Source organism: Manacus candei, unplaced genomic scaffold, assembly GCF_025592945.1.
Source record: "Manacus candei isolate 608988 ecotype Guabito, Panama unplaced genomic scaffold, ASM2559294v1 h1tg000028l, whole genome shotgun sequence".
Taxonomy (NCBI): Eukaryota; Metazoa; Chordata; class Aves; order Passeriformes; family Pipridae; genus Manacus; species Manacus candei.
This window is the reverse complement of record NW_026138076.1, coordinates 42,980,595-43,006,996: the sequence shown is the minus strand read 5'-3', so window position 1 is coordinate 43,006,996 and position 26,402 is coordinate 42,980,595. Positions and strand designations below refer to the sequence as shown.

The following is a 26,402-nucleotide window of genomic DNA, read 5'->3' as shown; positions in this document are numbered from 1 at the left end:
ACTCCACAGTATGCTATAACACTGCATCAACACACTGTAATATTAAATGTGTTCTGAAAAGGGGTTGCTTAAAGGGCTCTCTAACAGATACCTCGGAACTTGGGGGTAACGCTGGTTTCTCTGGTTGTTTGCCTGCCTGCTCTCTAATCCCTTCCCCTTCTGCTGCCAGCACTACTGAACTGCAAAGAAGGAAGGTTTTCCCACAGGCAGCTGAAATGACAGCTGCTTAGGGGATAGTGTACTGTGGACCAGCAAAAAAAAAAAACCAAAACAAAACCTGACAATTGAACAGGTCCCATATGAAAATTCCACTTACTTGTCTGTCTTACATTCATATTCAAATGAAAGAACACACAAAATTCTGCTTTACAATTAAAATTCCTTTATCTTCTTAGGTTAACATATTTGTCAGATGCCTTCTTCTGCTTTGACTATATATAAATAAACACTTTTTGATATATATAAATTTTAATTTAGAGGACAAGATTGCAAACAATGTTGAACATCAGCTGAATGACAACACACCCATTTTAGAGAGAATGGAATTCTTGCTTCATGATAACATTCAAGCCTTCTTTCATGTTTGCAAAGCATCAAAGTGTTTTCAATATGCAAAGGCTACCTAAGATGCAAAATGTATTCAGGAAGCTCACATTATAAGGCTCCAGGCTCTCGATAAGAGCAGGCCCACACTCAGTGGGACGCTCACATTTCAGGTTTCACAAATATTTCAATGTCTGTAGGTGGATATCTAAATGCAGAGAGGGAAGGGAGCTGAGAACTCAATGATGAATGGCACATACTTTGCAGTTCTGTTTTTCAGGGCTTGAGAGTTTTTTAAGTTCAACAGAACTAAATGAAAACAAGTTATATTAGTATTTAATCTCAATAATTAATATGATCATTATCTTTTAAACACAGTGTCACTGGAGCAGATTAGTTTCACTAAATTATTTTTTTCTGCTAACTCATGTCAAATACTTGCCTCAGCTTAAATTTTTTTTATTTGCAGTAATTCCATTTTATTCAGATTCTACCTAATTTCCCTTACTTTTCATAGCTTCCAATAACAAATTTAATATCAGATGCAACGCTCCAGCACTGGAGCTGTTCTGTTGTGCAGATGATTTTCTTCAGAAGCATCTTTGAGTAGCAGGCTGGACTAATGACCTGCTAAGGTCCCAACCAACCTAAATGATCCTCTGAAGAGTAAGGTATATTTTTATTAACAGCTTTATATTTGTTTTACCTGTCACTTCTAGAGATTATTGGTAATGGCTGAGCAAATGCAACCCCATCAGCTCTCAGTGACACTGGGAAGGCACCTCTAGAAACAGAAAATCTCCTTTATCAATTACTAAAAGGAAACATTGCCTCCAGGAAAGTTTATGATGACAACTGCTGGTCCAGCTACAGTTGTCCAAAACCTTGCAAAGCTTTGAAGCCAAGAAAAAAAAAAAAAGTCTGTAAGTGAGCGGGCAGCTTCATCTCAGTACTAGTCATTAACCAGTAAATAATTAAAGTACCCTGGAAAAGACAGGTAAAATACAAGCAGCAATGTCAGTAATAGACATGAAAGAGAAGAGAAGGGAAAAAGAATTTAAAAAAGCAAAGAAATAATTCATTTGAAGTTTTAATAAAGTTTCATTTGCAGTCTTGTTTAAAGATATATCAGACTTTAGGGATGTAACCTAATTACATTTTTATTCTAAGTTCTATTCAAAGATCTTGGACTTTGAATCTTTAACACAGATCAAACATAGTATAATTTACTCATGGCTATCAATACTTTAAAAAGATCTCTTCATTAAATGTCACAGTCTTATGAACATGCACATGAAGCCAACAGAGCAACATTTGATACCAAAAACATTTAGAGCATGATTCTTACAGAAGTGTCTACATAAACAATTCAATTGAGTGCTACACATTGTATTCAAGTATACACAGAATGTTTTTTCTAAAACGTTTCTGATACAACACCTCTCCTAGTTCAATGTAAATGGCAATACTTTTTTAGTAGTTTGGACTTAGTTGAAAATGAACTTTACAATCACCAAATACCTGAGAACAGAAACTAATTTAAGATCTTTTTCATATGTGAAAATTTTAATGAAAATGCAAATGACAGTTTAGAATTAGCACTGCTGTGAATATTTTGAAGACCTTATTACAAAGCAAGAATACAGACCTGTCCCCAAGTGTTATATCAGAACTGAAAGGCACCCTATTTGAAGAATTAGGCTAGGAAAGTGGCAGTGACAGTGAAAGGATTAATAAAACTCACTTTTTCCGTAGTGTAAAGAACATTATTACTTCCCTGTGCTTAATAATAAACCTTGATTTAAATCAACTGAAGGAAAAACATGAAGAAAGTATTTCATTTTCACTGAATTCATTTTCAGAAGTGAAAATAAGAATGCTACAGAATTCTCTTATTCAAAACATCTTCATTGCCTACCAATACCTTTTAAAAATTAGAATAAAAATAATTATATGAAGAATATTTTATTAACTCAACAGGCAGACTTTCATAAGACTATACTAATTTGAGGTAAAAACATTCCTAATTTCTATAACAACAATTCAAGACAGTACCTGCTAGTTCAATAACAGTAACAACCCTGTTATTTACTGGGGAACCACCTTCTGCACTTGCAGGTGGATGAGTTCAATTATTTCATAAACCTTTTAAACCTGTCCTCCCCAAGAATCTGTTAGGATTTATGGCTGCTTCTGACTGCTACTGACTGACAGAGTAAAGCATTGTATCCAAAGACTTTATCTCCTAGCAAATTACTGCTTAAACTTTTAAATTATGCTCTACAATCAAGTTTTTCACAATTAACTTATGTATTCCATTCCTAAGCAAGGAGAAACCAATATAACCACTTTGTGATAGTGTCACAACAAAGGAGAATTAGCTTCAGTTGATATGACGAAAATCTATCAACTAAAACACTGGAAATGTTTTAAAAGGTCCAACTGGGCATGCAGAATTCCATATCCCATTAAGTAAAGGCTTCTTTCTGTCTCTAAAGTTCCCTGATGTGAGACTCTCTTTAATTATATGTCTCTACATGAACCTAAAATTTAGCAACAGGTTTATGTAGTAAGAGGTATGGGATTTGGAAACGTGAATATGTTTGCAGGTCTGAGCTATTCCTACACATCTTTTTCTGAAAGCTGTTTGGAATAAATAATCACAACTAGGAATAAATCTTAGAAGTTAGCAGTCTGGGATATGCAACGTGGGGCGAGGAGGGAGGAATACGATGATAAATCAATGGTATTTGCTTACTTCTGGATGTGGTCTGTAATATAAATATATATGTTCTCTCCAAACAGTGAACAGTACAAAAAGACACTTTTAGGTTAGTCTCCACAGCCTATGTGATCATCCTGTCCTCCAACTAGTTCTGGAGTGAACTTCAGCCAAATGTGGTAAGAAGTCAGTAGGACAGTAAGTTTCCAGCACTTTAGGGAAAGTTATAGTTTGAGGATAGACATTGAGCCAAATTCCAAACAGACAGAAAGACAGGCTGAACTCTGCTGTAGGCATTGGAGAGGGCAGAATGCTGTCTGGTCAGCCAGCAACTGAGTGCTGGCCAGTCAGCAGCATGTTCTCACCTACCCTTTAGTTTATCCCAGACCAAACTGAACCTTACAAATGCTATGGAAGCATACAGGAAATGTTATTGTATAAAAGCACAACAAAACTGTGGTTCCTGCCTGAAAGGATATTTAGTCTCTAAATATCTAGAACTGCAACTCTCCTTTAGGCCACTGCCATGTTTTGAGTGGTACTCAAGCTTCCTATGAAAAAAAAATTACATAGGAATTTATATCTTTAAATCTCTTTCTTCTTTTTGCTCCACACTATGACAAATGCCATTATAAAAAATAATTATGAGGTTCATATTTTATCAAAAATCACAAACTTAAGTAGGTATCATTTTAAACTGAAAGAAGTTGCTTACAAAAAGGAATCTCCAGCACAGACATAAGAATAGACAAAACCAGAACGGCCTTGGTGGCTTTTAGCTGATAATGTGAGTTGCTTTTCTTCCTGAACAAAGAGATGGGATCCATTTTAGGTTGCCTTCTACCAGTGTCAGACCCAGGTTTGTGAATGGAGACCTCTAGACACTGGTTATACACTTTATGGTGGAAACATGACACTGCTAAAACAGGCAGGTTGGATAGTTCAAATGCAGCAATATTGTTTATCAGTAACAGTTCTGCACTCCACAGGTAGTAAGAGAGAAATTAATCTCTCTTTACAAATGTTGTTCCTCTGGTTTGTTTTATTTATCAGCTGTCTGCAATATTGCAATCAGATTATAAAGTAGAACATTTCTGTATTATACAGCATAATGAGGATTTTCTACTTAGGTGGGCTTGGCAGACTTGCAGCACAGATATTAAGTTATATTAATTTAGAAGGTGAACACCCATCCCACCAATGAATTCTATTCTGGGTATACTTAGGAATCTCCTAGTAGTAAAAGAAATTACATTTTTATGCAATTAAAATAAACTTGTAAAATGTACACACACAAAAGCATATGAAATTTCATAAGCAATTTTAACTTTTGCCTTTTTAAACCTTTTTAGTACTTCATTTTGCAATATTAACATTCTCTTTTTTATATCTGCATATAAATTATTTCTGCCTGAAGGCAAACCAATTGGGGAAATTCTGCTTAAACGTGCATATTTCCTCTGCATAGATCCTCATGAATGTATGCTGAGTTTCTCTCAATTATTTATACATTACAGTTTTCAATTAAAAAACACTTGCCATAAACAATTCAAAATGCAAAATCAACAATTTCTTAGTAAGAATAAAAATAATTTCTTGGTTAACAACAAGAAAATAAAAAGTTTAGACTTTTTATGTTCCAAACCAAAAAGATATTCTGAACTGTCTTCAAGCTGCTGTTCACCAAATATATCTGTTAATTAACACTTAAGCTTCAGAAGCTTGAAGCGATCCTGTGCCAACCTGTTCTAGGTACACCTGCTTTAGCAGGGGGGTTGGACCAGATGATTTTCAGAGGTCCCTTCCAATCTAATCATTCTGTGAAATGCCCATTAAACACAATCAGAATCTTTCCACCAACTTCTGCAATGCCTTGATTAAAAACATTCATTTCAACAGTATGATAAAGTGACTGCTAAAATTCTACACCTTAGTCTTAATCCACATTGTAGAAGTCTGCAAGAATCCTGTGGTGGTTTTGTTTTTCATAACAAATTATTAAAGTCCCTTGTTATGACCTGGTTTTTCAACCAGAAAAGTTTATATCAAATTTCAACATATGAAATAGACCGTATTTTATCCACGATTAAAGATAAAACAACTATAACTTTCTCATAAATCAGGCCCAATTTATTAATAAGCTTGGGGTGGGTGCAGAAGGACCAAAAGTGACCAGCTCTGGCATAACACTGGTTTATTTGAAGACCAGTGGGAACTGAACATTGCTTATAATCAAGGCAGAACGGGATTAGGACTGAACACTGAAAACCGAACACTTCAAAATGCTTCATTAATTTGCAGAATATGGCAGATTTTTGAAATGTCTAAGCTTAGTTTAGAAAGGACTAAAAGAATTCTTTATCAGGGTCTCCTAAGACTTGCAATCTAAAAAACACACAAAAATGGACAAAATTTGGTTTATGGATTAGCTGTATGTTACAGGAATCAGTACTGAGATACCTAACCCTGCCATTTGCTTTGCATTTGGTCCCCTTCTCTCACTAGTTCTGCCTGCCTCCAATCTTCTCAGTCTTTAAAAATTTCAGATGAAGTATTACCTCCAGTTTTGTTGATCCTTATGTGCCAGCAGAATATAAATCTGATGACTAATTCAAAGTCACCACTGCATTGAGACTAACAGCATAATTTTCACAGCTCTCATACCGGGGGAGATGCAGTTTCTGGCATGGCACTGATACACTTTTGTAACTCATTGTGAAAGTTTTATTCATTGGACTCTACTGTGATACTTATATGCCTTCTCAAACTAGTTATTTTAATGTATCCAGAAATGTTTCCAGGCACTGTAACCAACAGATTGCCTAGTAAACTCTCTTATCCTTCAAAACAGTGTGGCTGCTTGCAAACTGCCTGTTAGCAGCAGTCCCTGCAACACTCCTATTACCAAACTGTGCCCATAAACAACTGCAGGGCAGGAAGGCCAAGTTAGCACAAGCCAAAAGCACGTGCATGACTATTAACACCATTTCAGCACCAGCATGTTCCAATGTTCCCAGACATCCTGGTGCACTGCTTCATTTACTCGTGCAGAAAAGCAACCATGGCCTGTGAACATCCACCTTTGCTGCCAATGTCTGAGAGGTGAGCACAGAGATCCTAACATCATTTGAGGCTGAGAGGATAGATATTTATAAGACTATAGTGGTGATGTTCTTGTTCCTTCCTGCGGAGACCTCAATGCCACTCTTCCTGCTCCACTGCCCCACTGACAACGTGCCATTAAACTATCTTTTTGTAAGGGTGCAAATTAAGGAAAGAACAGTCATGCATCTGTATTAGAAAAACACCATCAGATGTTTTAATCAGTCACCTTTAAGCTTCTCTCACAAATGCAGAATTGGTTGACATTGAGATCAGAATGTTGGCATCTAAAGTACTGGCTGTACTTGTGTGTGTACATATATATGCATGTGTATGTAGCTGTGTACATACATGTACATACATACATTTATACAAACACTGTAGTACTTTCAGTGCTCTTGAGGGCTGCTTTCAGGACAAGTACACTTTCAGATGTCTGTTTTTATTATGCTTTTCAATAACATAGAAATATAGAAATAGATCTAATTTTGTTATAATCTATTTGAAGCAAATAGTCACTACAAGTACAAATTCCTTGTTTGCCCCTGGACTGCTCCTTTTACTGACATAAGTTGTCTGAAACTTTGGGATGCATGTATCTATGGTGCATATCACTTCATGCATATAGGTGTTAACCATTTAATACAAAACAGAAAGCACTCAAATATTGCAGTGATAACTTACACAACCTAGCATTAGCCATTATATTTATCAGTACACTCAGAATGTTTCTTCTGCAAGATACAGCAGCATAAACCTGATGTTCACAATTAACTTTAGCAGAAAGTACACTATATTAATCTAACTCTCACAACTCCCTGATATGCAGAAAAATGCACACATTTATAATGACTGATATTACTTCTGAAAACACATTCAAAGCACAAAAGGAAAAATATTTTTTTAAATTGATTTTACTTAATGGCAAATCTGTCACAAAGACTGTGCTTACTTAGATGACAAGTAATGTTGGATTTAACGTGAGAAAACATAATATGTTATTGTGTTTTCAACGTGTTTAAAGTGACACCAGCACATTTTAGAACTATATGAGAAAAGTAATAAATGAGTAACTCAAGTAGAATAATGAGTAACTAAAGTAATAAACCAACTTTTTATCAGCCCTCATAGGAAAGACAAACTATGGGGTGAGCACAGCTAGTTGAACAGTATCATAAGCTGAAGACTCCTACAATAACCAGTGAATAGCATCTCATTTGTAAACAGAGACCTTATTTTACAAACAGAGTACTTTAGGGAAGGGGTTAAAAATCTCATTCTGTGAAGAAATTCCACTAAAATCGTGTTTGCTCCAAGCAGAATGTTCCATTTGTGTCTGTAGCAGGCTACTCAGTTATTATTGTTTTCTTTCCCTTCCTGGCAGCTACTAATCGTCTGCATCCAAATATCATGACTGAAGTCTACACCTCAAATATTTAGCTTTGAAGATTAATGAACATCAGATTATATCCAGCCCCTAGGACAGGGACCAGGCTGAAAGTCAAGGAACTTTAAATTTGATTACACAAAAATTACCCAGCAAATTTATTGATTTTCTTCCAAGGCAAACAACAATCTTTACAAGTAAATGTTTAACTTTATACTCCCAAGCAATCAGTCCTAAGCACATATAGACAGCTTCCTTTCCCAAGTAATGAAAAATACACTATTGGATGAGAGAACTGAAAAGAAGTGGTATGAGATATTTACAGCTAAAAGGATGCACACACATATGTCTGTGAGACTAATTTCATTCTTGCAAATTTGCTTATTCTCCTGGCTGCACTATTAATCAAGGCAGTTCATACAGATAAGATGAGTATCTCATAAATGTTAGGAATCATTCACATACCTACACAGACATCCATCTATTTGTATTGGTAGATGTACATATTCCTATTTACATACACATTAATGCACACACAGATGTCTATACATGTGTATCTATTCCTGTATATAACTCCCTAGAAGTGGGCATATGACTCAGATCACAAATTAGATTACAGCATCCTAGATAACTGAACAGAAAAGCTATAAACAAAGCTGAGTCTCTGTCCTAATATAAAAATAGTATGTTTAAACTTTTTACTTATAACACCATTAACACTCATGCAGTTTTATACAATGCCAACCCAACATCTGCTCTTACACTTTTTCTGCAATCAGAACTCACCCTTAAATCAATTTTTCACCCTTGAAAATACAAAGTGCATGGAATACATCTGCTGTCTTTTTTCTCAGTGGTGCCTCAAAGCAAATCCTGCTTACTGTCTCAGCTTCTTCATTTTTTTTACCTCTCCCTCTCTATGGAAAGAAAATATTTGCAACAGCCAGACCCCACAGATAAAGTGGAGTTTTAACCTGGGCAGTGAAAATGCATATTGTTTAATCTCTCTTTACTAAAGTTAATAAGAAGCCTCTCTTCTAGAAGTTTCTAATATTTTACAACAGGAAAATAAAAATTTCCTCTCCTCTGATCATCTCAGTATATTTAATAACTTTATGTGTTTTTGTAATAGGCTTCAACATATTTAAGTATTCAATAATCTTTTCTTAACATATCATAAAAGTAGGAAATTTTAAAATTTTTTTAGGCAGTGGTTGGATAACAGTAGTGAGTCACACTCAGTATGTGCCTCTGAAGTTACGAGTAGATATGAATGTTTGCTTTTCTGCACCTTCTTATAATTTTACTTTAGTAACTGAAGGACCAAGAAAAAAGGTTGCAAAAACCCACCAAAACCAGCAAATCCAATAGTTTTCTTCTACTGAGTAAGAGACAGATAAACTAATTAAGCATTTTCACTCAAAATGAAAATAACTTGGTTGTGACTGGGTGGGCTTTAAGCAAGTACTATCTCATCTACTGGGAAAGTGGACTTAGCTTAACTTCAATACCTAGAAAAAACCAACACTGGAATAAATGAATAATCAATCAGATTATTACCAACCATTTGGAGAAAACATGAAAATACTACAGCCAATGTCAATATATCAAGAGCGAATGTCATCTAACCAATCTTCCATTTATGTTAATAAATTCTTTCTCACTGTCACATAACTTCTGTGTAAAGCATTAGGGGAGCATAGTTCACTTGTAACTACTGTTAGGTGAGCACAAATTAGTTAGGAAATCCTATACAGACATTGGTTATCAGTAGTTCACTGTCAGCATGGAAAAAGCTATAAGCAGTTTATTACTTAATATTTTCATTAAAGGATCTGAATTCCAGGGCAGAAAAACGCTTTTTAAATGTTCAAATGATACCAAACCAGGAAGAAGAGAAAGCACATTGAAGGACAACTTCAAAAACCAAAGCAACCCTGACAATTTCTAGAAACCACCACCAAAACACAAGGATGCAACTCAGTGCAAAGAGAAAGCAACAAATTGCATTTAGGCACAGCTAACTGGTGATCTCAGAGCACAGAACAGGACAGTCAGGTAACAGTTCTTCAGAAAATAATTTAGAGATTACTGAAGGTCATGAACCAAATATGAGTATGCAGTTAATGTTGAAACAAAGAATGTAGATATCATACCTGAAGACACAAATAAAAATGCAACGTACAAGAAAAGTAATCCTTCTATTTTATTGATTAATGTTCAAATTTTAGTTTAAATTAGTTCAATTAGTTCAAATTCTAAAACTGAATCCAAGACTGCGTGTTGCAAGCAAGAAAGTTATGGTAACAGTTCACAGGAAAACAGTGTGAATGACCAGTAGTCTAGAAAACATGTGAGAAAGTATTAAAAAAGTTGTGATGTTTTAGCTTTAAGAGAATATGGGTAAAAACCAGGACAATAACCTTTCAATTAAAACAAAACAAAACTGAGAAAGGCTGCATGCTTTATGTTTTATGTCCAGGTTTTTTGCTGGGAAATTAGGACATCTTTCAAAACATTCCCAATCTGTCATTTAGTGGAATTAGACTGCTTCCACAAAATATTTAAATTGCTGTGAATCTTCTTTTGTTTAAGAAAAGCCACTCTATTTGAGAAACCAGCGACAAGTTGAGTTTAGAGCTGGAATTGTTTCAACTCACAGTCAAACTTAGAAACAAAACCATAGTGACTACACAAATCACATATTTTAAGCAGTAGTTAGGCATGCAGTACACTTAGGAATTGGAACTGGAAGACAGGCTTTATTCAATTACTTGAGGCTCACTTATTGCTTGTCTTCCCACAACATGAAAGGATTTTATGCAAACAGAGGAAAACACCTTTTTTTATACTCAGACTGCTATACACACACAAACCCCTCTGCCATGAAGGCAATGTGTGCTTTTAAATACAGAAACAAGGTTCATCTTGATATAAGAAAGTAATATTATTTACAGTGAGAGCCATTGTTCACTGAAAGTCTCCCCAGGGATATGGTGGAGTCCCCATCACTGGAGGTTTTCTAGATGAGATTGGACAGGGTGCTAAAATAACCTCATCCAGACTCCCTTTCCCATGAAAGGTTGGATTAGATGATCTTTTGAGGTCCCTAACAGCCTGGGCTGTTCTATGATTCTAGTTACTTCTATCGATATATTTTCTAATTTCAGAAACTCCCAGTTTCAGGATACAGGACACAGATGCACAGATGGAGAAATGGAGCTTGTGGTAAGGTGTAAGTCTGAAGCAAACACCAACGTGGCAGTCACATACAAACAAACTGGGTGTCATTTTCAGTCAAGAGAACCAGAAGGAAGTTTTAAAAAAGTACACAAAAATATATACTGTTTATCTAAGTATAAATTGGAAGCAGGATTAAACTGAATTACCTCTTAAATCAGCCCAGTTTGTGTAATTGCAGATGCCATCCTACTCAAATACCTGTGGCCCGAAGTAGCATTACCAGCCTCTTGTCAAAAACAAGTAAAAACAAACAATGTCCAACACAAAGAACCCTTGTGATAAAAAAATGCTCCCTTTAAACTTGTGTTTGTATTTCATCTGATGGAGTACTTTCAACTGCAGACAGAATGTCAGAGGAAGTGGATCTGTGAATAATTACAGACTCCTTTACCTTCTTATTTGATGCTCCAAAAATTGAAATTGCAACTGTTGTTTTAAAAATTACTTTAAATTTTGGTTCCCAAACAAATTAATATTGAAATATTGTGCCCTGTGATGAAACATAAATTGCCAAATATAACTGTCTCAAGGCTGATACAATGCACTTTTATCATCTCAGTGACTTACCGTGTCCCTCATTGATGAGGCCCATGTTTACATGTGCTTGTGCCTTTCTCTTCCCACCATCAATTTTTACTAATTGAGCAGTGTTAAAGCACTGCTCATAAAAGTAGTCTCTTAACCATTTGTCCTCAGGGTCTTCGAAAGAGCAGGCCAAGTTAAGCTGGTTATCGTACACCTCCTCGTAGAGCCCTTCAAAAACAAAAATTACAATCAAAATATTAGATTATCATCAGCCTTCAGAAACCTTGCATGTTATAGCAATGATCATGTAGTGAAAATGAAGAGCTATTTATACATCCACCATTCAAACACCGTCAAGTTCTCCTACACGTCCACTCAAAGAAATATAAGAGGAAAATTATAACCTTACAAATTAGGCACAACTGAAAACACATTTTTGTTCCCATTTCTGTGTGCAAACCCAAAATTCAGTTTAATACAACACACAGGCCCTGGATAAGACATTGGCTAGTTAGAAGTTAGAGTGAGCTTAAAAAAGCCCACACTCTGCAAACAAAAAGCATTAATTCTTAGAACTTTAAATGTTCAAAGTAAGACTAACAAGAAAGTCTTTGAGTTTTCATGTATGCTCCCATGTTTAGTACCTTACCACTCTTAGAAATTAAGGACAAACTGAAATTGCACACCTTGCCCTGAAAAAAACCCCACAGTTCACCAAGGTATTGCTCTCAGAACAAATGTGGAAAGCAGGGGAGACTGAAAGTCACCAATCTTCTCTATGATCTGAAGTTTAGACCCCGCTCTTTATCATCTCAGACAACTAGATGAATACACATTATCCCTAAAATTTACAAAAACATTGCCAGTCTGAAATCTAAGTAGCATTACAAAATCATCCACAAATATATTATTCACAATCTAAAATTATAGAATGATAGCTTCAACAGAATTAGAGTTATTTCTCTCAGAAAATCACCTTCAAAAAAAAAAAATAAAGAAATCCACAAGATTTGAATTATTCCAAAACTTCATTAATTTGTGGTAGAGATCTAAAATTTTCCTGGTAAATCTTATCATACTGTTTCTACCTAAAGGGAATTTGAAATATCTATTCCTTAAGTGATGTTGAAAAATCTATCAGATAATAAAGTACAGCATGAACTTACATGTTTCACGGCAAAATTTATCACTGACTAAACTAAATTAATTTTCTTTGCAAACTCTGCTCATGTCAGATGTGAAATGGAATAATTAGCTAAAATTCCATTGCAGTTTTGGTAGGCTACTTAGTGTGTTTGTGGCTATCAAATGAATGCAAGCCAAACAGCCAGTTCTTAAAAGAATTTCTGTGTAGTTGGGTAAAGGAGTTAAGAACCACAGGTCTTGTGGCAGGTGAGAGGCTCTTTGGTTAAGCTGGATGTGTGAATAGAACTGATTTGCTTCTGGGAGTTCTGCCATTTGTAAGTTTTGCTCAACGAAGAGAGAAAAGGGGGAAAAGAAAAAAACAATACTTTTGTTTGTTGCTTTTGGTTTTTTGTTTTTCATTTATTATTTTGTCTTCCTATTTATTTTCTCAGAGTTTTCCCCTCTATGAAGTGGTAACATCATATTCCTTTCTATAGCTCCCATTAAAATATATAAAATTATGATTTTTGAACCACTTTGTTTTATATACATTTCCATTTCTTGTATTTTAAATAACTCTTTCAAGAAATGAGTGTTTCACAATCTCTTTACAGTCACTAAAGTAGAAATAACCCAGAAATTACATTTAGATTATCATCTCATCATTTGTGTCTAACGTTTTACACTAAACATGCCAAAATATCAGCTTAAGTTTAGAAATTTAGCTTTGAGAGGAATTAATTACTAATATATAGACTTCATGTATTCCTTATCAGAACATTCTTCACAGCAATGAGTTTTCATGCCTTTTTTTCTCCCCTCAAGACCAAAAAAGTACCTCTTGGGTACCTCTTCTTCAGAACATCCAGGAGTGTACATCATATAAAAATTAAACATATAAATATGAGAAATTAAGACAATTTTTGTACAATAGCCTCATAAAAATTTCTGCAAATGATACTGAAATGGAAGTAACAAAACTGGGTTGGGTTTAATATACATATATTTATCTGTGTGCATGTGCACAGATATACATGCCTATATTTATATATGTTTATAATAGATATAATATAGATAATGACACACACAGCACTGTAGCATCTACTAAGAAGAAAATTATTCTAGCCAAAACCAGGACCATATACAGATAAAAAAGTTAAGACATAGTTAGGATTCACACAAACTAACCAATTTAGATACAGATACGAGTTATCTGGGATCCCTTTATTCTCAATGAAGAAAACCAGTTACTTCTTGGCTGAGATCCATTCATCTCATCCTGACTTAAACAACTACTGCAGCACAAGGGAGTTCTTTCAGAGATTATCTCATAAGTAAAGACAGAGGTTCCCATGACAATTACAAGCACACAAGCAAATAACCACATGAAGAGAGAAATACAAAACCTAATTATAACCACTAACATAAAGATAACAATACATATTACATACAGATCACAGCTAAGTGAAAATGAACTCGGAAGATACCAGAGGATACATACAAATGGTTGCAATAACACAGAAAGAGAAGAGATAATTGGATTCTCATTGGGGTAAAACACAAGATACAGATTTGCTCCTTTGAAATCTTTGCTACGAAGCATCAAGGCACTAATGCGAGATAAAATTACGCAAATAACTTCAGGTAGTGCCCTACAAATCCCAGGAGATGGAAGTGACCTGAGGCAGACTATAGCTACTGCCACAGCTTTGATTGAATGAACTTTAATGTGACCCTCTGATGACTACCCTGCCAGTGAATAACAATGAGAAGTGCACAAAGACAACCAGTTCTCTGTCATTGTCTTGGGCAGTGGCTGACCAGATATGTCGGTCATAAAATGAACTCCCAAAGCCAGATTTTGAAAGTCATATTGTCTTCTGGATTCAAAGTCTGATTTACCAATCAAGAAATTAATTGAGGTTATTCTGACAGTGGCAAAGATAGCACATCAGACTTGGTAAAAGTGAACTTTTACCTCCTCAGGAGAAGAACATTAGAATAGGTAAATACAGTCTTCTATAAAATCTCCAAGAAGTAGTTTAGACTTAAAAGCTTTGAACTCTCTGATTTTGTAAAGTTCTCTACAACTGATAATAGAATACATGTAGACAAGTCATATTTATGTATCTGTTGATCAAAAAAAAATTATCTGCACCATTTATCAGAGAGGGAATGACAGCACTGGCATGTGATACTGAATGAACAGAAAGAAAAGTTTGTATCACAGAACAAACAGAGAGAAAAGTTTCAATCACACAAGCAATTGTAAAACAGTTCCTGCAAGACAAATTCCTGTTTTTATATAAGAAACAATTAAGAAAGCACATAGAAAAAGGTCCAATGGCTGGATCCCATTCATCCTTCAAAAATTACATTAATTTCATAAAACATTGGAAACTAAATCCAGGTCTTCCAGAACACTTCAGCCACAGGATTGTGAGAAAGCTGTGAAGAAGGTCTATCCAAAAATGGCAGCCACGCAGAGCAAATGAAACTTGATGGAGCAGATGCTGAAGCCTGTTTGTTAACAGTTTTAGATTGATTTGAAGATCTGAAAACACATCTTATGGGTAATTATTCAATAGAGCATTTATTCAGTACAAAGTTGCAAAATTGAAGGAAGTAACATTTCACAAAAATTAAGCAGAAAACAAATTAGAAGTCATGTAATTATGCAGTATTTCTTTTATAACATTTTAATATTTTTATGGGTTTGTAACCGAATATAAATTAGAGAAAATGGACTTTCATTTTGTTTGATCAGAACATTTCAAAGTACTTTTATTTCCACTGAAATCCTGTATATTAAACACACATGGTATTTCTTGCTCTGTATAAGGATCTCTTCAAGTGCACCTCAACTGCCAAGTGGCATCTCCCCTTATTGTGCACAACCCACAGGCCCTGATTAGCCCACTGAACAAAATCTTTGTTTGTTCCTGGGCTCTTCTCAGAAACTGTTCCCTTGGCAAGCAGGGGTGTGCACGGAACAGAGGATCCAAACAAATCCATGTTTGCATGTTTGTTGTGTTCAGTCAGACAACTGCTAAGTAGTGCAATGCACAGGAACACTGAGGTGCAGTTTGAGTATGATAACCCCAGGAGAGCTAAAATGAGGGCAAAAAACCGTACAGAAGGTCTGCAAGCCATACTATGAGGTTTAAGTACAACTGCTGCCACATCTGTATAATCTTTGTGACAGGATGTAACAGAAGAAAGGAAAAGAAGTACAACAAAGGTCTTTAGAGAACTGATGAAAATATCATAAAGACATCCTGGCTTGGTGTTTTCCTTGAAGAATAAAAGAAAGAGGCAGTAGCCCCATTTTCCATTAACAAGAACTTGCACTCATTTTTAAAATACAAGTATTGGAAAGAAATTTTTCAACATCCATTTCTGGCTCAATATTTTCCACTCAAAAACCACCAGTCAGTTATTTGTTCCTGACAAAGGCCAGATGGAAGCTTGTCAACAGCTGTTAACACTCATCCTCCAGTTTAGTTGGTTGGTTTAAGTGAGTATGACTTGATTATAACTGACCATTCACTCTTGAAGACATATAAAGGAGTGCCCCAAGGCCCATTAAGTCACTAGGAGTAATTTTTGATGTCAGAATGAGACACTATTAACGCTGGAAGTTTCATTTTTCTTTTGCCAGAGAGACCAGTGACTTAGTAGCAAGACAGCTGATGCTTTGAAGAATTCATACACAAAGAAAGATCCAGGATGGAGGCTGTTGGATCAAAAAGAAGCATAAACTGCAATAGAACATGGTGCTGCAATTGAGTTATTTCCACCTCCATGGAAATAAACATTCATGGCAAAGAATCAGTCCCATTAGCTTGCTAAGGCAATCCTGCCTCTATATCTACAGGTAGAGGCCCACCTAATTATTCATTTTTTTCCACAGAATTTATTAATAAATGGATAAGCTTTTTACCAGGAAAAAGAAAAAAAAGAACAAATGAAGCAAGGTTTCTGTGAGTTGTTAGCAGGATGACACTATCCAGTTTCAGGCAGAGCCTGTTTCCCAGAGTGTACACAGAGCACACTGCTCCCTCTAATTTATGTACTGCTGGATACATAAAGGGAAAATAATAAATCAATGTACAATCTGTACAAAGATGCTAAGGAAATGGTCAGGAAACAATTTTACTAGTAGAAACAAAGCTATCTAGTGATAATGACATAAGGCAATTAACTGGTAATCTGGAAAGCTAAATGGAGATTCCAAGCCATTGGCAATGAAAACACACTACAGAAATTTTCCAAGAAATGCTGCTTCCATTGAAGTCAATGATTAATTCCACAACTGGCTATATTTTGAGATGGCTTGGCTTCTTTCCTGGACAGAATCACTTCAACTTTTTGTAAAATAATTACAAAAATAATAAAATCCACTGGTCTTTAGCAACTGCTGCATTTTCTCCTGTGATAAAATATTAAGTGGAGAACGACAGACCTGCTTAGAAAATTAAACAGTGTTCCTTTCCCCATTTCCCCAAAACCAAGCAAAACTATGCCTCATCCAAGCAAATATTAAAAGAGGGTTTGGCATGTTTATACTCTCTCTTTTAATGCATGACCTCTCTCCATTTTTTCTTTTTTTTTTCAAAATAGCATGGGTAATATGGTTATTGCAATGTTTCTAGTGCAGCCTAAGGCATAAGTCTGAAATCTTACAGAAAAGCTTTCCATTGTAAAATGCTAAACTGTTTTCAACCTTAAGTACTTTGGACAAAGAAAGATTATCCACTGCAAACACATCAAATACTCACGCTTTCTTCATATACTTTATGAAAAGACATCTTTCATAACAAAAACAAATGCTAACTCATACTGTCAAAAGTTTCCTCTACACTGATGTGAGGAAAAAAAGAGCCAAATTAGCACTTTTTTCTAATTCTGTGTGCCTGATACTCTCTAGAACAAGAGTCAGCAGCCTGCAGCACATACAGAGATGGAGCATTTAGCATACAGCATATCATAAAGGTTGAATGGGGTCAGGAACCAGGAGCAGATGGAATCTCAGAAAGGTCTTAAGGCCTTAAGCTTCAAGGTCCTAAGCCCTACTCTTCAGCAGCTGCCCCAGTGATCAGCTAACGAGCAGCATCTTGCTCTTTTGAAGGCATGTTCATACCCAAGCACAGGTTGCATCTCTTGGCTTTGGCACAGTGATCTGCCAAGCAGTGCTGACTGCTCAGCACATTGCAGCCACTGAACTGGGGCATTTTCCCTGGTTTTGCTCTCCTGCTCTGGCAAAGCAGAGTCAACAGCTGACACATCTCTTCCTTTAACTGTTCTTGAACTGTAAATTGCCTTGCATTCCCTTCAACTTCTACAACTGAACCAGCTTGCTCTACCAAGTACTGATCACATCAGCACTTCAAGGCCTCTGCTAGTCCAAGGTAAGGACCTGAACATACATTCAATATGTAATTCAGATGTAATCTCAAGAGCAATGCTTTCCAAGTGTTTCTGAAATAATACTGGGCCAGTTGACATTTAGGTTGACCAAATCCTCCACCAAGAGGCTGGCTGCAAATGATACTCTACAGTAATACCTGCATACTGTCAGTCATTCCTCTCATAGAATCAGTGCTACCTAACTAATTAACTAAATAAAAGGAGCTACACAATACCTTGAAGAGATGATTCAAACAATGGACTAGCTTAATAAGCGTACAGACACAACAAGTAAACTGGCAATGCATTTTAAAACAATAAGATGGTCTGCAGCAGCCAAGCAATGATTTAAAGAATCAGTTACAGTTATATGGTAAATCAGTGCAAGTAACAGCTCAAAGGTTTTAATTTCACTTCTAACTATTTTTATCTGAGGAACAGTAACATCATCATTATAAAGAACTGTTGTCCCAGGTACACTTTACAGTGGGAGCTGTGGCTCTCCAAAGGGATAGCAGCAACAACTTGTCAGCACTGGGTTACACCTTTCAAGGGCAGTTATGGCTTTAAGTGAAATTACTCTGAACAGTGCAATCAGGCAGGCTATTCCATGGCCTCAAAATATAAAACTTGCCTTTTGAAAGAGCCCTCAACATTTTCATAAACGTGACAAGAAATTACTGTATACATCAAATGCTGAGCTATGCAGGTACATTATTCTGGCATTTATCCTGCATTCCTCTGTAAAAAGCCCTACAACTATACATATTTAAACAGCTACCTCTTTTTTTTCCTGTAAGGTACTGAAACCAGAACTAGCAAAAAGAGAGGTTAGTCCAGGATAATGATGGAACATCAAGGACTAATTAAAAACGACTCAATTTTCAGGTCAGAAACATTTACGTTATTTGTATAAAAAAGATCAAATAGGAGTACAGTCAAGTATTGCCAATATTTCTGCCAGTCTTTTTAGGATAATGCTGTACCTGGGGCCACATAATTCTGTTAGCTCTTTTTCTGAGAAGCTGCAAGAATTAATGCTAGCTCTGTATTTTTAAATACTTGGGAGATATTCAAATACAACAACGAGATTGAGTTGGACAGAAGAGAGGTATTTTCTTTGCACACAGTAAAATATTGGTAATTGGCAATTAAAAAAAGACAACTCCTGTATGATTTGAAGTTTAATCAAAATGTTACAGTGAAAATGAAAACAGAGGGAACATTTACTGGTGTATATAAAGGTAATCGGTCTCTACAATGTAATGCTGGTAAACAAAATGTCACTGTTTTGAAAAACCCAGCAGTAAAGAAAGTAATTGCTCTTTGATATCGGCCTCCACTTTGTTGTGGATGGTGCTGATTCTGTTCAAGCAAATAATTTATGTCCAGCATTGTACCATCCTATAACTATAAACTATCAAAACCATTAAAACATTAACATTTTCCAGCAATAAATATAGAGAGCAAATGAACACTTAGATTGTTCTGTGCACTGTTGTAAGTACCCTAAAACTCTAAACCTAGCAGTTCTAGGTATATTCACAATTAAGACAGCAACACTCTGTGACCCAAAAATATCAGGTGAGAAAAATCAAATGACAAATAAGAAAATTATTTAGTGACAGAGTAAGTGAAGTTTTCTTTTCCACTTACCACTCCTGGTTCAAAACCAATCATTTCACTAAGTTTCAATTAATGAATAAACTTAAAAGTAATGAATTTTTTATTTTCATTATTTATATCTGCTACCTCTTTTCCAGCACAACTGTTAGCTCAGGACAGCATACTTCAGACAGGTAAACTTTCAGCTTGCCTAATATTAGTAACATCAACCACACTATGAATCTCTCACAATTTGCTGCCCTAAATGTTACTTTCATCCTTTTAAGCTTGAACTGTAGCAGCTGAAAAGCAAATTCAGGTCAGCTGGTGTAGTGGCTGCTACATCATGGCAAGTTCCAGCTGAGGTGAACTGCTGAATGCTTCTTAAATGGTGTCAACTGGAGTTGTCAGGAGATCATAAGCCAGAGCCCCAAGCAATCTGATTAGAATCAGAGAGTAACTGGATTAGTGGAACTACTGAATTAGTGTTTGATGAGCTGCACAATTCATATGTATCTTCACAGCACTAGGAGCTCTCAGACCTGCAACATGAATTAGCATCCAAGCCTTCCTGTGCCAGGCGACTCACACCTCATTGCATACAGACAAGGGATTTGTGCAAAGGTTTGCATTGAAACTGGTGAAAAAAAAATCAAAACTACCTTGACCTAGCAATTCAGTAAAGACACTTGCCAACTCTATTGGTATGTTTTGTCATGATTTTCTTTTCTTTCGTTTTAGCCAACTTTAACAGGTGAAATTGGGAGAGGCAAGGTGCAACCAGTCAGACAGCTGGTGGTACCTTGTCTCTGTGAGAGGTGAAAGAATTACACAGCAAATGCTGAGTTCAGTGAGAGAAAGGGGCCCTGCCTTTCCTAGTGGCAGGAACTGCCCAGCCAGCAGCACCTTGACTCTCTGGGAGTGCATTTGCCAACTCTGTCGTCACACATCAGTTTGTGAAAAATATCATGCACTGAAGGAAGGCAAAATGTTCTCCTCAAGCAGCTGCACAAAGCAGGCCCACCAAGATAAGCCATGTTCACTACTTTTCGACCACCAGTATTGGCAGAATACTTCTGTCAGGGCAGTCCAAACACAAAACTCCTCTCCTATGCTCTGCAAATTAGGGGGTACCTATTCAGGTTTTAGTCATAGCCCAGACAAATCTGAAGATTCCTTCCAGTCGTGGCTGGCTAGACTTCCTGTCTAGAATTATTGGGAACTAAATAAAGAAACACAACTTTTGACTTTCATGGCACAGATAAAATAAACATTTTTAAATGAACATTTTTTTTAAGAGCTGAAAGGGTTTCTTCTGCTGTTCCTTTTTTAAATAAAAATGTCCTTTTCTACATTTCAGTTAAAAAACTTAGGGTCCAAACTCACAAGCTTTTTTTGTAGATTTTCATATTTGCAATTATCAAAATGCAACTTGAAACAAGCCAACTACAGTGAAACCAACTCAGTCAGAAACAGGATTGCAGTTAGAACTTTATCTGCCTCCATCCCTATAGCTATTCCAACACAGAAGGATGGAGTAAGTTATGTCACTATTTATAGTAAAAGGAAATTATAAATATGAATGCTTAGTAAATAGTAGGCAACAGAGAAAATACAGTAACTTGGAGTTATGTCTTCACTAATATCTAGTCATTCACAGGTGGCATGTTACATCTGTGTGCTGTATTTTATTTGACATGTTCACAGTCCTTTTTAAGTCAGTCACAAATCCAAACACAGTCAGCAGGGTATTTAATAAAATCAGATTTATAAAACTATTACTGTATGAAACAGCATTTCACCTATTAAATTTTTCTAATACAAAACCAGCTACCCAAATCAGTAGAGAAAAACCCCAACAAATAATGAAACTATTAGCAAATAATTGAGATGTCATCAAAGCTATAAATACATCAAACATTTCTGATGATGTCATAATGCACACTACATGTTTTTCCCTCTTCGTTTCCTTCACAAAACCTCTCCTGATATCTGCGGCTCCTAATCATCTGTTCTAGAAATACAGCTTAGTTGACTAAGGCTGAAATGTGCTAAGATGCAGCAACGTTTCAAATTCACACATGAAACAATTCGGAAGCTTCCCCCAGGCATTGGCGGCTGCGGCTCCCGCTGCTCCGCTACCCACAATCCCCCCATTTACCTGCTCGCTGGGCTGCCTCAGCCCTGGTCAGGAAGTGGTAAAGCTGATCCAGCTTATCAGGCTGCTCCTCCAGGGACTTCTCGTGCCATATGGCTGACCCAGGCCCTGCAGCCTCCCTCAAGGCATTCCACTTCTGTATCAGAGTGAAGAGCTCGGAGAAGGACTTGTGATAACCCCGTCGCAGCATGTCTATGCAGATGTTCTTCGTGTACGAGTTCCTGTTACTGGGAATAAGAAAGAGAGATTGTAAGCCTTTAAACCTGTATTCTGTTCTCCACCTCGCCAAATAAGTACAGATAACTAAAACAGATTTCAAGAAGAGACCTCTGCAGTTCAGCAGCAGGGAATGGGTATGTATTTCCCCCACTCAAAAAGTGATCTGTTATAATACGATACCATACCCCAGGGAAGTAAATATGGCAATAATGAATAAATGCCTGTATATATATTTGTGAAAACATGTTAAAAAATTACACTGGTATTCTTCAGCTGGTATTTGGTAAAAAAGGCTGTCTGATGGGAAAAAAAAACCACCCATGTTTACATTAGTTCATGAAAACACAATGAACTCTTAGTTTGCTTTAAGACAGTGCACAGGGAAAAATGAGGCACATTCCACATGTCAAAACAACGTACATGTTAAATAGTTTTGCTGTAGGACATGATGGCTTGGTTTAAAACGTCAAACAAATGCTACGCCAGAAACATAATCATCAGATGTTATTTTGCTTCTGTTTAGCATATAACTTCAGCTGGGACTGGTTTACTGATGCAAAAGTTTGATAATTTCTCCCTAATTTTACACTCAAATGATGCTGTGATGAATTTATATCAAAGTTTAGCTCATTCATAAAGACTGATAAGACATCCATATTAAAAAGTCATGTAATCAAATATTCTCAAGAGGTAATATATCTTTTGAGGTATTATTTATGGAAATAATAAAAATATTTCTTTTACAGGGCATGAAACAATCATTGTGTCCTATTCTGGAGAAAACTACGAGTCCAATGGGACTGCCTGCAACACTAAGGTACAGATGTAAAGGTTTGCAGGCAGAGGTACCTACTGTGGGAAAACAAACCTTTGTCCCAGTAAAATGGCAAGGACCCAGATGTGTTATTTCTATTTTGTATATTCCATTAAGTTTCCAAACTGTTTTCAAGACTGTCTTTTTAGACTAAAATCTATTTAAATTCAAATTCTCAGCAGCTTTAAAATAAATATGGAATTCTGAAAACTGAGATTTATAGTGTATGTCATAAATTCAGATGATTTCATACTAAATAATAGCCTAATGAGACTAATACTTCAAGCCTGAAAAGAGCCTCTGCAGTTCTTCAACAATGCTGATAAGATGGAAGTGATGTGAAAAACTTTTTAGCTAGATGGCAATGAAATAAACAGCAACATAAGATGTAAGAAACAAATAATCTGCATTATTTCATATTTCACACAATCAAAATAAAATCTCGTACTACACAGATGCACACTAATCCTTCACAATGTATTTTTTACATTTCAGTTGCAGAACTGAACATAAAAATATTAAATAATTCTGATACGATATAGACTAGATAATACTGAATTTATGTTTAATATATAAAGAGATGGTTTTTGCGACTGAAAAGCACACATAGCTCAAACAGTCAAGGGAAAAGATAAAACTGTTCTGCACCAGAAAACATTTGCAAAGTTTACCTTAGAAAAGTAAATGAGAAATATCTTTAAACATTTAAATTTTAATTTGCCAGAATACACTATATTTGACATACAGCAAATGCACAGTATATAGCTTAAAAATACTGTGAAGATATTATGCTAATACCGTGCAATGTATTCTCTATTCTGTACATGGAATACTTTCTTTTTTTTTTTTCTGTTTTAAAATTCTACCTAACTTACAAAAGATCGAAGAATATAAGTAAAAATTCCTACCAACTTCCAAAGGCCTAGGACTGGATCCTACATTAATATAACTCCGAGCAGTGGAATAACAATCTGCATAGCAGGCACACATACATGCATATTTATTTATACAGTGGGATCTATATATGTATGTGTGCATGCATTAGATCATTAGATATATTGGAAGTAAACAAAAAAGCAATGCTAAAAGATCTTAACAGAGACTAACCACAATATCATTCAGTTAATTTTTATGACTCACTGCATACTCACTGAGCACAGCGTTGAGATTCGTATAAATAGAAAAACTGTGCCCATGTAACATGTTATTTTCTGTAGACTGATGCATTTTACTTGAATTCAAAGCACATTTTCCCCACTAGAAAGCATTATTAACAAACCAATAAAGGGAAACAAAGCATATAGTAAAACACATCAGTTTTAAAAATCAGTGTCAATAGTCTTTTAATAAATCCCATCCCAATTAATGAAGACATTGAAATAATGCTGAAGTAATCATACTGTACAGAGCACATATTTTTCTGAGGCAAAAAGAACTGATTTTAGCACACAAGCAATGAAGCTATCTACTGTTTAACCCTTCAAATTTAGTAGCATAAAAATAAAAGTAATCTCTCAGCTATGAACAGAAAACATTACTACAGTTATTTCCTTAAGTTTCTGTAATACATAAGACACAAGTGACTGATCACACACAAACAATAAAACAGGGCAAGAGATTAATAATATCATGGGGATGAATGGTATTTGTGCCACCTAAGAGAGCTCGACATGGCAATGACTTCTGAAATCATTACAAAGTGCTTCCAGATGAAAATTCCAGTGCCCTTTTTCCCCCCAACAAACAGTTCTTTTGAACAGAGGGGTAATGTAGGTGACAGCAGTAAACTTTTCATGATACCTTGTGATAAACTATAAATCCTCGAAATCCTTTCCATCCTGCTTCCTATGATGTCATGCAGCGTGTGAAATCCAGAGTTAAACAGTGCACCTCATGTTTTGGATAACCAAAGATTACTTGATTTGTGATATCAACATCAAAAACTGATCACTAAGGTCCCTTCCAACTCAAGATATTCTATGATCTATGATTTATTTTATCAAATCCAACTGTTAACGGTATGTTTCTACTACCGTAATAAGATCGTTTATACTAAGCATTTTGAACCTTACAACCTAATAAATTAAGATTTAGTATTAAACAAGCGAGTTTGTTTTTCCGCATTGCTTCCGCGCCGACTTCAGCTTTCCTTTGGACAATTATGTTACTTCCAGGAGCGAAATGGGAAAAGACTGCCCTTTCCTCTGGTTGGAGCGGAGCCGTTCCAGGGGTTTAATGGTCTCTGGGGGCATCTACTGGAAATGCGGGAAACTGCAGGCAGGACGTGCGGAGCTCGGCGCCGGCAGCGCGGCAGAACAAAGGGCCCCCGGCCGTGCCCCCGCACGGGGCACCGCGACACGGCCACGCTCGTCCTGCCCGCACAGCCGCCGGCGAGCGAGCAAAGGAGTCGGACCAGGACGAGCAGACGGCTTCGCGATGTTAAGCGTGTTTGATTTTAAAACCGAACCGTGATGCGAATGTAAACGCGAAGTCCTCTTCCCCTTTCGCGTGATCGCGTGGGCACGCCAGGAGAAAGAGATTTCGGATGGATTTTTTTTTTAAAGCAAACTAATTTCTTAACGAATTCGGGAGCATATCTCTGTATTTATGGTTGAAACAAAGCTACCGATTAATCTGGGTTTAATTCAAACCAGAGCTGGTTTTTTTTTTTTTGTTTGTTTGTTTGGTTTGGTTTGGGTTTTTTGAATCCATGAAATTCAACAGATGAGAACCACAACGCTTATCATAGACCCAGCCGAGACTGAGAATCTTCTGCCTGGACAGTCAGCTCTGTCACTGCTGAAACCCTGTGATGTTGCTACATGTTTATTTACACAGGCTGGGGAACACAATGAAATGAGGTCCAAGTGGATCTGGTGAGGTGTCACCAGACTTGTCCTACGTCAGCAGTTTTTGTGATGTGATATTCTGTCATAAGGTGCTGAAAAATTCGGTGAGCTTCTGTCTCTGTGTCATGGGCGGGTTGCGTGTCACAAGAATTTTTAGCACCAAATGAACAACCACCAAAAGTTAAAGTTGCCATTTTAGTGGCACCATGGTATAGGTGATGGTTTTCAAGTGGTGTAATATCACACGGGTGGAAGGAGCTACTTACCGAACGCAGACCTGGGAGCTTCAAAAGGCACTGCTGTTGTTAACACTCTACTTTAAGAGTACCTGGATATTGCTACAGGCATTTTAATTTTTTCCTTAAACTACAGAGCTACTCTTATGTAATTTTCTTATATGGATTTCTTTTTATTATTATCATTGCTATTATAAAGTGATCTAGAGTCATGCTGAGGAATCACAGGAACCTGACTCTAATTTGCTTTTACCAGTGCAAAATAAATAGTAACCCTCAAGTGAGGCTCATGAAATGACACTGTTCCAGTCCCAAGGACCTTCCTATGTTAAGGTATTATACTTTTATGAGACTCTTATGCAATGGTGGGAGATCAGGACAGCACCATACAACATTACCTTAAAATTCTGCATAATAAGGCTATTTGCATTCCACCCTTTACATTGAAAGAGGGAAAAGAAAAAA

At 36.3% G+C, this 26,402-nt stretch overlaps 1 protein-coding gene across 9 annotated transcripts in view; it reads right to left on the bottom strand.

Moving 5' to 3' along the window:
* The window catches only part of TTC29 (tetratricopeptide repeat domain 29), a 380,444-nt gene that overhangs the window by 82,948 nt on the left and 271,094 nt on the right, over positions 1 to 26,402 (bottom strand). For 8 of the 9 annotated variants that reach the window (XM_051790953.1, XM_051790955.1, XM_051790951.1 and 5 more), the window contains 2 exons: positions 21,823 to 22,046; positions 11,565 to 11,750 (listed from right to left, as the gene is read on the bottom strand). In XM_051790953.1, coding sequence (XP_051646913.1) covers positions 11,565 to 11,750; positions 21,823 to 22,046 — 410 coding nt within the window. The remainder of the gene's footprint in view (positions 1 to 11,564; positions 11,751 to 21,822; positions 22,047 to 26,402) is intronic. The other variant, XM_051790959.1, reaches the window with a different exon arrangement.